The sequence below is a fragment of the Calidris pugnax genome, unplaced genomic scaffold, assembly GCF_001431845.1.
Source record: "Calidris pugnax isolate Ruff unplaced genomic scaffold, ASM143184v1 scaffold69, whole genome shotgun sequence".
Lineage (NCBI taxonomy): Eukaryota > Metazoa > Chordata > Aves > Charadriiformes > Scolopacidae > Calidris > Calidris pugnax.
In genome coordinates this window covers 248,504-261,843 of record NW_015090859.1, presented here as the reverse complement: position 1 = coordinate 261,843, position 13,340 = coordinate 248,504, and the positions used below count along the sequence as shown (strand labels likewise).

At 43.2% G+C, this 13,340-nt stretch overlaps 1 protein-coding gene across 1 annotated transcript in view; it reads right to left on the bottom strand.

Annotated features, from left to right (window-relative positions):
* SH3RF3 (SH3 domain containing ring finger 3) overlaps positions 1-13,340 on the bottom strand; it is a gene marked incomplete at its 5' end in the record, with an annotated part of 252,232 nt that overhangs the window by 35,230 nt on the left and 203,662 nt on the right. The window contains 3 exons of the mRNA XM_014944078.1: positions 3,996-4,246; positions 7,582-7,752; positions 11,805-11,905. Coding sequence (XP_014799564.1) covers positions 3,996-4,246; positions 7,582-7,752; positions 11,805-11,905 — 523 coding nt within the window. The remainder of the gene's footprint in view (positions 1-3,995; positions 4,247-7,581; positions 7,753-11,804; positions 11,906-13,340) is intronic.

The window sequence follows — 13,340 nt, the reverse complement described above, 5'->3', positions numbered from 1 at the left end:
TCTCTTTAGTGGCCATCACTGCCATGAGGCGCCGGCGCCCAACAGAGATCTGAGCTCTTAGCCTTAACTAAGGGTATCTCAGTATGCAAGTGGTTTTGTCTAAATCCTAGAAATCCCCCTTATTGGGTGTGAAAGACGTGTCTGCAGTCACCAAAATGGCCAGTCCTCCCTAGTGATGTGACTGGGGAATGGACTGATCATACCTGCCCATGCCTGGAAATAAATAGCAAGCCTACTCTGTTTTCAAAATACCTTCTCTCGTTCCAGCAGAGCTGTTTTCCGAACGTCCAGGAACCTCTTCTAACCTGACAGGCTTTTGAGCAATGCAACGTGGGACCTAAAGGGTTAGCTTAGATGATCCACACCAACCTCACAGACAGCAATTACATTGGGAGGTCTCTTGTTTCAGCTCTAAGAAAATGATCAACAGCACATCACTGTGCTGCAAAAGATAAATTAAGCAGAAATCCACTGGAGGATTTCTGAGCTCAGCCTCATCTCTGCCAGAAAAGTCCCGAAGGGACTAGGCAGTGCCTTTTAGTCTTGGTGCCCCTGCTGAGCAAACCCTGCCTACAAGCACTAGGAACCAGGAATTAGCACTCATCTGTTTAATGGTGACCATGACACACTGTCGAGGTCAGCTCTCCAGGGATTCGGGAGCTTGTTGCATGCTTCATGTTGCAAAAAATACTACAAAGCTCCAGGTCTATTTCCACAATGATGTTGCCTTTGATTTCCAGGCTGGTTAATTGCTTAGGTGTAACACTCCTACAAGTATGTACAGACCAGAGGCCAAGTCCACACTCAGACATCCCCTCATCAAAATGATTCAATAGTAGGACTGGCTGGAAAAATTCCCGTTTCACAAATGATTTCAAGGTATCACAGTCTGGTTTAGATCTGCCTCAGTGCAAACTTTGAACCTGTGAACATTTTTCTGCATACAACCTACTCACCTACACCACAAGAGTCTCTATTCTGGTCAGGTCATTCACCTGGGATATGAAAACATCGGATCTGGTCACTGTGCTGTTCTCCTCTGTGGAGAACAGGTCTGGGCAGCTGTGTATTCCCTTTGCAACCTGGGCCAGGACAGTTTCATGGCTGAAGTCTGGTTCAACTACATCCTTTCCTTTTTGTTAAAAGCTTTGAGTCTAACAAATCAGCTTTTCTTTGACCAAGAAGCATTTTTTGGGAAGAGTTCTGACCTGCTCTGATCTGTGGTTTTCTTACAAATTCACTTGAAGGATACATTTTTATGCAGGACCAGCTGGAGTTCACTCAATCTATAACTAAACAAACAACAATGCTAGAACTCAAACTACTATTTTCTGTTTCTATGGTTAAGTGACACCCATCACCAGAGATCGAAATGATAAAGAATGACATTAATCATACTTGCTACACCAGCTGAGCACTCCTGCTAGGAGGGAATTTCATCCCCCAGCCTCATGTCCTATTATCCGAAGTGATACTGAACGCGATGGGCCAGCCAGCGACCATCAGATTAGCACCTCCAAAATTCACATCATTCTCCCTCATGGTAACTCCTTGACTCTATAACATCTCTTTTTATTAATGTTGCTCATAGCAAATCAACCCAACTATCATTAACCAGTCTTGAACTTGGTGTGATTTTACCATGTAGCATGAGGAAGCACCTAAAAGTTGCTATTACAGACACCTTTAAGACTATTCTTACTGTTACTTATCATTTGCCCCTCCCTGGATTACCAAAAACATATACTGGAAAGTGCAATTCCTTTCCAGAGAGCCAGACAGGGCACCACTGGTTATCCTGAAATGATTCACTCCTTCTGATTGTCCTGTTTGGAACCTACATGATGAGCAACCACTGCTGCCAGAAATCTCATTTTCCAGGACGGTTAAGCTTGCAGGGTCAAGGTTTTGAACTACTGGTTGTAGGGAGCAATGGTTTTCCTAAATCTAGAGAAAAAAGCACAATAATGGAATTTCACTGCATGTACCTGGATGCAGAAGACTGATTTGATAATCATACTAGGTACATTACTTCTTTCATACAGGGCTTGGAGTTTCCAGATACAAGGGAAACAGAAAACATGAGAACCAGTAAAGCAAATGGCCTGAGAAAAATAAACTCTGAGCAGAGCTCTCACATTTTATTCTGTAATTTCATCTGCTTACTGTTACAAAGTATGCCTTTGCTCTGGGATCTGTGGATCTGGACTGTGCTGCATCAAACATGCTATTAATTAGCAATGCTCACTGAAGGCTATTTTTGTTCTACACCACTCATATTTCATTTTGGGTGTATTCCTACATTAGTGGCCTTGTGCAAAATTGATTTGTTACTCATGTATATTGCAAGCCAACAGAAACGTGATTTGAATACCGTGCCAGCTTGCCTCTCTTGCAAAGCTTTTCCAAAAGTCAGTGTGCATTGCCCTGTCCTGCAGGACTAAAGAGACCTTTTGAGGGGCTCTGGTCCACAGGAGACTGGTGAGGACATCCATTATGGAGAAAAATATCGAAATACGGATAATCATGAAAAATTTCCTTTATTTATCCTGGCAAAGGTTTATTTAATTAAAACAACAGTCTCATGAACCTTTTGGAAGAACTGGAGAAGTCCCCACTTAGGAGGTTTTGGAGCAGCTCTGTGGTCCCTGGATCACCCTTGCCTGCCAACTCCCTGGGACTTTAAGATGTCAGGGTGACCGGGAGGAGCAATCTTAAACCAGGGAAGGTGCTGGAGGTAGCACAGCAGCACTGTAGAAGGAAGATGTGGGGCATGCCAGGTGTATGGGGCAAAATGATCTGTCACCTGGGTTTCAGGGGACTCCATCTGGCTGGTGGCATGGGCACAGGAGGCACCAGGAGCAGCTGAACGTTTCCTGAGAGCCTTGCCCAAGAGGGGACATTTCTGCCTTTGTACTGCGGGAGCAGAAGGCCTTTAGAAGGGTGTGACCTGAGGGTAAAGCAGCACTTTCTGAACTACACAAAAAGAGGGTAAACCAATTAGTCCCCAGTGTGACATAGGTGCCTTATAACCTCCTGCCACTGTTTGTTGAGCAGAGGAGTCTGCACTGTTCAATATTCAGATTCACACTTATTTGATTACGTTTCCTGCCTTTGGTCTGGACTGTGGTAGGAGGTGAGATTAGATGGTCATAACGGTGCCTTCTGGCTTCTAAAGGTATGAATCCATGACTTAGACCACAGTGTATTTCTCATTTGTGCCTGCTCTGTTTTGTATCTAAAACCTCAGTTTTCAGCTGTCACAACCCTTACTGATCTGCCTTTGTAAACACAATGGCTCACATCCCTATAAAATATCAGAAACAAAATGTTTTAAATTTTGCTATGAAGTTCCACCACAGGATTTACTTTTACTTTATTCAACATTGGAGCTGTTTAACATCAGGGAAAGGGGAATAAATTGTACTCCAGAAAATTGTGCTGTACATCAGAAAGGGAACCTAGAAAGAACAGAGGCCCCCTGGTGTGAGTAGCTCTCATTCTTATTTCAAAAAGGTGGCAGTATTTTTCAGATCTTTTGCTTTATCACTAACACCAGGTCCCATTCTGCCTAATAAATACCTTTCATCCCTGAAGCCCAGTGAAATGCTTCTTAATTTTAAGTCGTGTGTTACTCGCCCTGCGATAAGGGCAGTATTTTTCCATCAGCAAGCCGACCGGACTCAGAACTGTTAATCTCCTCAGTATGCAGGGTGCTTGCTTTCACTCAGATAAATTGTATAAATATTTGTAAACACTATAATCTATTTCAGCTGTAGCAACAGAACAATCTGATAAACACAACGTGGTTCCCAGAGATCAATAGAAGCCCATAAATATTACAAGCAAATAAAACATACTCTATTCCACGCTGACTGAGCTGTGACTAAAACGCGAGAGCGAGCTGCGGGGTTGGAAAGGCTTGTGCCCGAGGGGTGTGACATCAATCCCACCGAGGCGGGACGAGAGGCACCCGTGGGCGCGCACACACGTACCCATCTGCATGGCGTTGCGGGTCTGGCTGGCTGGCTGCTGAGCAGAATACCTCAAGCAGTTATTCAGCTGGGGAGAGGCCACCTGTAGCTGGGGATGCGTCTGAGGAGCGGTGATAGGAACCACCGGTCTGACAGCTGTGGCGGCGTTGGTGTGACCAGCCCCCATGGGGTGGATGGTTCCTGGGGCTCCTTTTGTCGTCGGAGCTCCTCCAGCTCCGCTGTTTCTGGGCTGCCCAGCTCCCACCGGCACCCTGCATGGAGACAAGGCACAGTTTAAGCACGTTGCAGAGACGCTGATACACAGCCACAACGCTGATAAGCACCCCCAGTTACTTAGGGGGTTCAACGTGATACACTCTCAGGTGTTAAAATAAACCAAGATACAGATGCATATTTATCTTTATAGGACACAGTCGTAAGCACGCTGGAGGATATTTTCACCCCTTTATCCTAAGGGAAGAAATACAGGGTAAAAATGGAAAAGATAAATTTTCTCATCACTTTTTTTCTTAAGCTACGTTTCTGTCTGAATAGTTCCTAGTAAAATCACAAATCTAAATTCAGAAAAAAATGGATATCTCCCAAATGTAATTTTGTGTGCCAGAGGCTATTTTACAGGCACTAATGGAGTGATAATTAAAACAGACTCAGAGATCTTTTCTTAGGAGCAAACCTGCATACAGCCCCACAGGGAGAGAAAAAAAGGATGGATAACGCCAGATCTGTGTGTGGCTGTTGAAGGGGACTGAAAAGCAGAAGACTTGACAGGGCTTGGCAGGGCTGAACGCTTACCCTCCTGATGTAACCAGCCCTAGCTTAGACTTGCTAAGGAAATGCAAAAGGGAAGGGAATGCAGCTGACCTTACCGAAAAGAAAATCCGGACAATAATCCAGCCCTCTTTCACTGCTCACTCAAACTGTATGAATAGGTTTTATTTCATCTGAGTGGCTGGGTAGACCTCAGAGGGAAGGAACAAGGCTCTTTCTTCTATGCAGTGAGTTCAGCAGGGCTCTGCTCTTACCACTGAGCTAGACACTCTATGACTAGGACAAGAGTTCACTGGAGAGGACAGAAGGACACTAATGGACAACATCGACTGCTGCTCAGCAGCTTTTTCTCTGAGTTTCTTACTCAGTTTCTGAATAATTTTCTATCCCAGCAGTAGATGCCATGAAACAGAGGGTCCATTTTGTGCTGTTCTCCTGTCTCGGGCTGCTCCATGTGCCAAGGTCCTCCTCCAGGAAAGGACAGTGGAAGGGATATGATGCAGAACAAAGTATAGTAGAAGCCAGAGAAATTAGACAGTGCAGGGGGTTAATAAGGAAGGAGAGGGTAACAAAAAGGGTGCAAGGCCAACCTATGGGGGGTGGGATTGCAAGAACTTCTGGAGCTCCGAAATTGTTGTGTGAGAACACAGAGACCTGAAGAACAGAAAGAAGGAGCATGCTGAACAATTTGGAGCAATTCACAGGACAAGAAAGACAGAAGAAGCAACCCTAGGAGTGCAAAGGGGAAGAGCCAAAAGAGTGAAATTCTGATAGAAAGAGACCAAAACACAGGCTGGAAGATATGGTCCAAAAGTGCAAAAGACAGTGAGCACCTCTGCCCAGTCCCCACTCCCTTGAAAATCACAGGAGGAAAAACAACACTGTAGCGTCATAAAATCCTTGACTCATACCGTTGTGCAAGGTTTGCCTGGACTACATTTTGCTAAATGAACCTGATTTTTTTTTTTTTTCATTTTTTTTTCATCAGCCTCCAGGTAGGGAAAAGCTGGGAATCCCACCAGATGGAAATCTTGACTGTCTGTCATCTGCTGTGAAGAGCTGGCAGGGTAGCAGCAAGGTTCAGCTGGAGCTGGCTTGGCCATCTGCACTAGATGGAGTTTGCCAGAAAAGCACACCTAATAGTCCACGGAAAGCTGCGTTCAGGCAAACATGCACACCTCTAGGTACAGAAACTGTGACTCCCACAGAGCTGGATAGATGTTGGATACAGCAAATTTTCTCCGCTGCCCTGTGTGTCTCTGTCCATCTAAAGGGTCTTGTCCTTTTTTCCACCATGCTCTGCTCACACATAGGCTTTGGCAGCTCATAAACCAGTTCAGTGTTATTAAATTCACAGGCAACTTCTTTTTCTTGGGTTTTGTAGGGAGTGGCAGAAAAACATAGATGAATCTATTTTTCTGCTTTGCTCTCAAAGAGGAGGAAAGTAGAAAGTGCAGCAAATGGGAGATTTTGTTGCTATCAGATTTTTCTTGCTGTTCTCACTGAGGGTGATTTACAGAGGAACTTGATTAGCTCACAGGATCATAAATATAATCATAAAGCTGCTTTTGGGTTTTGTGGAAAGCACTTTTGCCCTTTAGCACTTCTCTCTGTCTTGTTCTAGCTGTGACATGCTGCATTTAATAAAGTCTTGCTGATTCAGATCACCAACACTTCAGCACAAACTTCTTTACTAATTAAGAGCTGAAGAGGCAAGCAGTGAAGGCAGCCAACAGGCTCTATAAAATCAGGTAAATACATTTAGGTTGATGAACAGTGAAGACCCCAGGAACTAATGTTGTGTTTTGTGGTTTTTTTACCAAAATGCAATATTAGGATCGTTAGCAGGTTTAGTTATCATCTTCTAATCTGGTCTTAACTTTTGGTCTTGCTCAGTCCACATATTACAAATTTGACGTAAACTGAAGATGGAACAAACCTGGATCAATTTTTCAAGATCAACACTGTCTGAATTGTGAGGTGCCTTTCTCTGGAGAGGAGGGAAAGTTGGTGGAGTCTGTGGGCATGTGGGAGGAGAGACTGAGAGCATATGAGGAAGAGCGAGTTCGATTTGCAAACCCATGGTTGCTCTAAAGGACATATGGACATACACGTGGCAACATTGACCTGCAAGGAGCGTGTGGGCAAAACAGCCTAGGACACACTGATGAACTTTCTCCTTGGCTTGCAGACTATTTCAGAGTGGTCTCTAGATCAGAAACACCCTTTGATTTGGTGGTGTCCAATACCAAACTCTGACAAATGGCATTCCTCCCCAAACATGCTATTCTTTCCTTTTTGCTCTTACGCAACTGAAACAAAGGAACCTAAAATCAGACAATTTACTGAACTCTTCTACCACTTCTGAATTTTAACAATTCAAACATTAGTCTTGATCCAAATGATCCAAGACCTTTGACTTAAAAAGACAAACTCTACACGAGGAGCTACTGAAAAGCAAGACACAAGCATTCCTTATTTTGTTTATCTATGTTACAAATCCAGTAATTTTAAAACAATAAAAAAATCACTAGTCAACAGATTTTTTATAATGGTAAAACCTGGGCTTATCAGATCGTGTAAAGTCAGATCTGTAAATGCCATCATCTAACACAACTAGTGAATTTTTCTGAGAACACGGATAACTCCAATGCTACAACCAGCAAGTTTCATTACTTAAGCATGCACTGCCTCCAGAAATTTTTTTGGAAGGGGAATGTAATTTAAAAGCAGAGCTATGTTGTTTTCAGCATCCTCTAGATTCAGAACCCGTCTCAGCCCCAGCTCAGGCATATCCAACCTGGCCAATGGTCCTCACCTTGAAACAGGCGTCACGTAGTTGCCTGGGAAGACGCCAGACATCCCACTTCTCAGAGATGTCCCCTTGAACCAGCCATCCTGGCACTTCTCAATGACCCGGTACATCTCACCTTTGCGGAGCTCCAGCTCGTCGTTCTTCTGAGGCTTGTAGGCGTACAGGGCTAGGTAGCTGTGGGGAGAGGTCACACAAAAAGAAAGCACACAGCTGACACCAGCCACCACCTGTCCCGCTTCAACTCCAGCCCCACAAAGCAGAAGGTGAGTAGAAACGCTGCTCAGAAACGGTGGCTAAAAAGGGACATCATTGCAGCATGTCAAAGAAGGAACGGCAGACACAAGATCAACTGGATGCTAAAACAATAAGGGAATAACTAATGAGAATAAAGGGAGGGGGTAATTTAGAACTCATAGGATACTCTTCTCACTCAGGGCACAACCAAAGCAAAACACTGCCATAAAGCAACGCTGAAGTTAAGGACTTAGCAGCAGTTTCAGAAGTACAAGGCAATTACAGAGACAGACAGAGTAACCAGGACTCGAGTAGGAAGGCTTTGCTAAGCCTAACATTGTAAGCTTCAGGGCGGGAGGCACCTCTACTGTGGATTTTTAGAGGAAACTTTTTTTATGGGTAGGCCACTTCAAAGGATTTAAGGCAGCTTTTCTTGCAGCTTTCTTGATGCTATTTATGCTGGCCAGTTTTAGAAACAGGATACCAAACAGCTATGATCTGCTATGGTAGTTCTTGTATTATTTGCGTAAACCAAAAAGTGAAAGAGGGCCAAATTCTGCAAGGGGATTTTTACTTAAGCAAGTGGTAGAATTTTGCTCTGGATGTTTTGCAGGCAAGTATTCAAATAAATCTTTAATAGAAGACCCAATATGCAGAACTTTTTATTTATTTAATTACAGCTTTTATTTATTCTCTTTGTTTAGAATCTTTCTTTTTATCTCACTTTTGTTCTTCTGTTACTACTTCAGGGATGTGTCTAATGTTGTGAAATGACTGCAACTTAAAGTCCCTGAAGATATTCCCTCTATTTAGAGAGATCCTTGCTGAAAATTAAGAATGATTGCTTGCACTTTGGGGAATAATGGAAAGTCGGGATAGGATAGCAAGAGTGCACACGCAGAGCAACACTTTCCTTGTAAATACCAATATTTTTTTTGGTACTGTAGCCTTTCTACAAATGCAGAAAAGGATTTCTGGTAATTCTTGATCAAGGTTGTGCCTTCTTGAGTGTTTTTTTATTCGTGCTTTACAGGCAGTGCAGAGAGATTAGGACAAATGGGGAAACACTTACAGAAAGTACATTTACACTACAAAGTGCAGCAGAATGCTCTTAGGCTCAGGGGTGGGTGAGAAGAGACTTGCTGCCCACCTTATAGCAGCAAACCAGAGAAATAATGAAAACTATAACCATTGTGATTGTAGACTTGCAGCCAATAAAAATGATACATAGCTTTTTACTTCTGCTCTCCAGGAAATATAATTGAGGAATAAATCCTGTTAGTTTTCCTGATTCTACTCCTTTATGGTACCAGTAGATCTCCGTATTTTTATTCTGAAGGCAGTAAATAAACAGCAGTAATGAGCAGAATATGAAATATTTGGTAACAGCTCCTTGGGGCGTGCTTAGGCTGATGTGCCTGGTTCTGTTTAGCACGTGCACGGGGTACAAAGACCTAATCAGAAACTGTATTTCATTAGCCAACAGATGGGAGGAACCATCCTGCACATCTTTTGTTTAGTCTATATAATCAGGTGGTCTTGAGCAGGTCTGTAGCTGTTCACCTGATGGAAAACATGAGGCTACATATGAAGTGAAGAACATTAAAATGCATCACCCTGACATGAAATAAGATTGCATGCTTCAGTGCTAATCCTTCAGCACTGTGCTCTGCTAGGACATAAGGGGAAGTGCCAGACTGCACTCACTCGAGGGAGCAGAAAGTGTGGCTTTGACTACCCCTTTTTAAGTTGCTGCTTACACAGGGCTTATATTCAGAAGGTATGAGTAAAGCAGGAGGTCAAGGACAGAGCATTTTAGATAGACTTACTTAGCCCTTTCCCCAAGGGCCTACATGTAATAATGTAATTTACAGGTTGAGATGCTGGGAGAAGGTGCAAGGAAAATTACCCTAAGTGGATCATAGGCTGCTTTCCCTTGCAGCTATCTCCAGGTCTCCTGCCAGGTTCTTTCTGTTCCTCCCTGCAAACTCAGCCTCCAGTAAGCCTGAATATCCAGTATCACAATGAGCCTCAACATGCTCTGTAGAGAGTATCAAAATCCTTGCAGAGCCCAAAAGAAGGCGTACACCAGCCCAGCCTGGACTCTATGCCAAAACTGACCAATCTCTGTATGGCTAAACTGATGAAAATTTGTGTGTGATAACCATATAGCGTGACCTTGGGACAACGAAGGGCATCAGCACCTTCTTCATGGACCGGCCATCCCACCACCTATGTGGGGCAGTGAGGATGCCTGTCCCAGGGGATTTCCACTATTAGTCTGCAAGGAGTCAGGGGCTTCTCCAAATCCAGTGACAGGCCCAGCCTGGGTCCACTGCCTGGCTGTGGATGGTGTGCCAGCCCTAAGGGGACAGGCGTACGCCCCGTGTGTTGGCAGATAGGGTGCTGTGGGAGAGCTGGTTGGACGCCTGCTCTCATACATGGCTGAAAACAATTTGAGTGCAGGCAGCTTCCCTCCCCAGAATGGGTTTCTGGACTTTTTCTCTGGTAGTGAATCAGGTCTAGTGGTCCTGTTTGCTGAGGCTGATTTTGTCTTAAGCCAAAGCCTTTGGACTTGGACACATTTCACCACTCTCTAGATTTCAAGTGTAAAACCAGCAAACTCTACAACTGAGAAGAAAGTGTTAAAACAACTATCTGAAATCTTGCAAAATGTGATAGCAAGTTATTCTGGGCTATGTGAAACAGTGATGCGAAGGACTAGAGAGCAGGACCTAGAAGAAGCCAAAATGTTTATTAAAAGTTCCCTAAAAAAACAGGCCTAAGCAAGAAGGTAGCTCATGTTCTGGGCCTCAGGGAGCTGCCTGTGACTATAATTGCAATGCAGAAGCCCCAGGGCTCTGTTGAGGGTTCTACCTCCCCAGTTCTGCTACAGCTTTCAGATAAAGCTTCCCTTTTGACTGGAACTTGGCTTGCAAAAGCAAAATGACAGACCAGATTACGAGGCTGCTTCACAAGGGAGATGACAGGAGAAGCATGGGAGGAGAGGCTCGCTGCAGCACAGATACAGGGGCATTGCCAGAGAGCTGGAAAATGTCCTGATTCAGCAACTAAATACTGAAAATTCTGCCAGTTACTGATTCCCTGGGCAATGTTTGAAATAAATTTGTGCCCCACTATGTGCCACACAGGCTGCACAGGGTGACCACAGGGTGATGATGAGACCTCTCTGTGGGGCAGTGAGTGATGTGCGGTATGGAGATCAGGTATGAAGGTCTCCTCTTAATAGCCAAGAACAAATCTGTTTTGGTTCTGTTCCAACTCCTCTGTACTCATTAAAGTGGATTGGCTATGTTATTTTGGGATTTTATTTGTTGTTTCAGACCTTGTTTTAGTCATATCATAAAACCTTAAAATACTGGTGGGCATATGTGTGTGTGTCTGTATAGCTCTACTGCTTTCACAAGGTATATATGATGAGAAGAAAGGGTTCAGTAGTTTAACTAGACAGGCACCAGGTAAACCACCCAGGCTAGAAGAGATTTATTATGATGAAGTCTACCCTTTTTGATCTGTATATCTAGTCAACCTTCTGTTATTCTACACACTATTCAATAAGCCCATATGCCCATGATATGAAGTTCATTTGTTGCATTTGTTTATGGTGCTGAAAAGATGCAATTGGGTCATTTTTTTCTGGTTAATGATGAATGTTTCAGGTGTTTGATTGCATGGGACTACACCAGGAGATTTTCTCTAGCTGAGAGGTATTCAATTTGCTTCACAGTGATTCATACAGCTGTAATAAATATACCAGGAATCTAAAAGGGCTCACAGAGGAAGGGGGAAGTCTTGATTTTCTCTCCTCATTTTTCAATTTCAGCAGAGGCTGGGTCATGTATGAAATTGCAATCTCTTTCTTCTCAGAATGCTCCTGAGCTGAGATTCAGGCTTTCAGATTTCAAAAACATGCACACATTCGCACACGACCGGAAGCAAAGAGTACAGAGGGACTGAGATGAGCTGCTTACATATTAAGGGGGAGCTGGACCTTCGGTGGTGTTCCCTGATCTCCAATTATTGCACTTGTCCTGGGACCAGCTACTGTGGCTGTTCCAATCGAAGAGGAATCCTGAAAATACACAAAGAACATATAAAAATTAGGATGAAGCCCATCATTTCCTAAAACCCTATGGTGTGAAGGCACAGAGGAAAAAAATCACATCTTTTATCAATTCCCAGACTTTCTAAGTTCATGATACTGTGTTAAAAAAGACATCTTTAAGCCTTACACATTCTAAAAATACACTTCTGACACAGGGGATATTAGGTTATTAACAGCTTTTCCATGTACCTGTCAGAGAAATTTAGTTGTACCTTGTATGCAGATCTTAAAAGTTTTAGAATGCAAAACTACCTGACTGCTTTGTAAAATAAGCTCAACATGTACATCTCTGCAATAGTACCTTCTTTGGTAAAGGTAACCTTTTCCCTTCAAATGCTTGTTTTAAAAATTGTACTCTTTAGGTTAATGGTTATGGATCTATGGAGAAGAAGACACTATTCAATTTCTAAAATGCAGTCTCATCTCTATGCTATGTATGACAACACAACCCAAACCAGGAGTACCTCTGAATGGAGAAAGTAGGAGTCCACTCCCCTTTTACCACAGCAAATAAATCCCCATTCTCATATAGAGAACTGGGCAGACCTTTTCCATCTATTAATGTTGAAAGGCAGTTCTAAATGTAATCATTCGTTTTTCAAAGCTTAATGCTCAGCAAAAATATGTAGGGCAAACACTTTTTTTTTTGAGTTGTCTCACCAAAGTCCCCATTCATCTATGTCAAAAATGAATCCTGACTAGAAGCTTCTCCTGAAGGAATGCCAAGGGCTGTAGCAACAGATTGTTGCTGCAAAGACAGGGTAGAGCTCGGCTGATAGGACTTTTAATGGTTTACTTGAGCAGAAGTCTTTTTTTAGTAAGTCTAACCAAATGTTGCATGCGCGTCCATACGCAGAATGGCTCTACAAAGTAGGATCCAAAGTTTATGCAGAAATTGCAGGTTTAGACAGAGCCTGTTACATACAGAAAAGATTCTGAGCAGTGCACAGACATCCAGAGCAGCTTCTCTGTCTCCAAATGTTATATAACAAACAGTAAATATTGATTTATTTTGGGACCAGAAACATAGGGACATTTTATTGCACTTACAAATGACACTGAATTAAACCAAGACACATATTGCTACTTAATTAATGGATTTCAAGGTCACCTCATTCCAAAGAAGCCCACATACTTATTACAGTGTCGTGTCTGCATATTGCATTGCTAATCTATATTGCTTTGCTGTGTATTAACACAGTATCATTGGGAAATCATGCAGCAAAATATGAAGACGCTGCTCTGTGATTCCACAGTTTTTGGCAAAAAGGAGCAAGCTGTCTCCTCTCTCACTGACATCTATGCTCAATCATGAAGTTGTAGTGACAGTTTATCTCCTTTTTCTCATTATTTCCCCTCATTTTCTGGCTGCTTGCTCAAACAAAGAAGGTTCCAGGCAGCT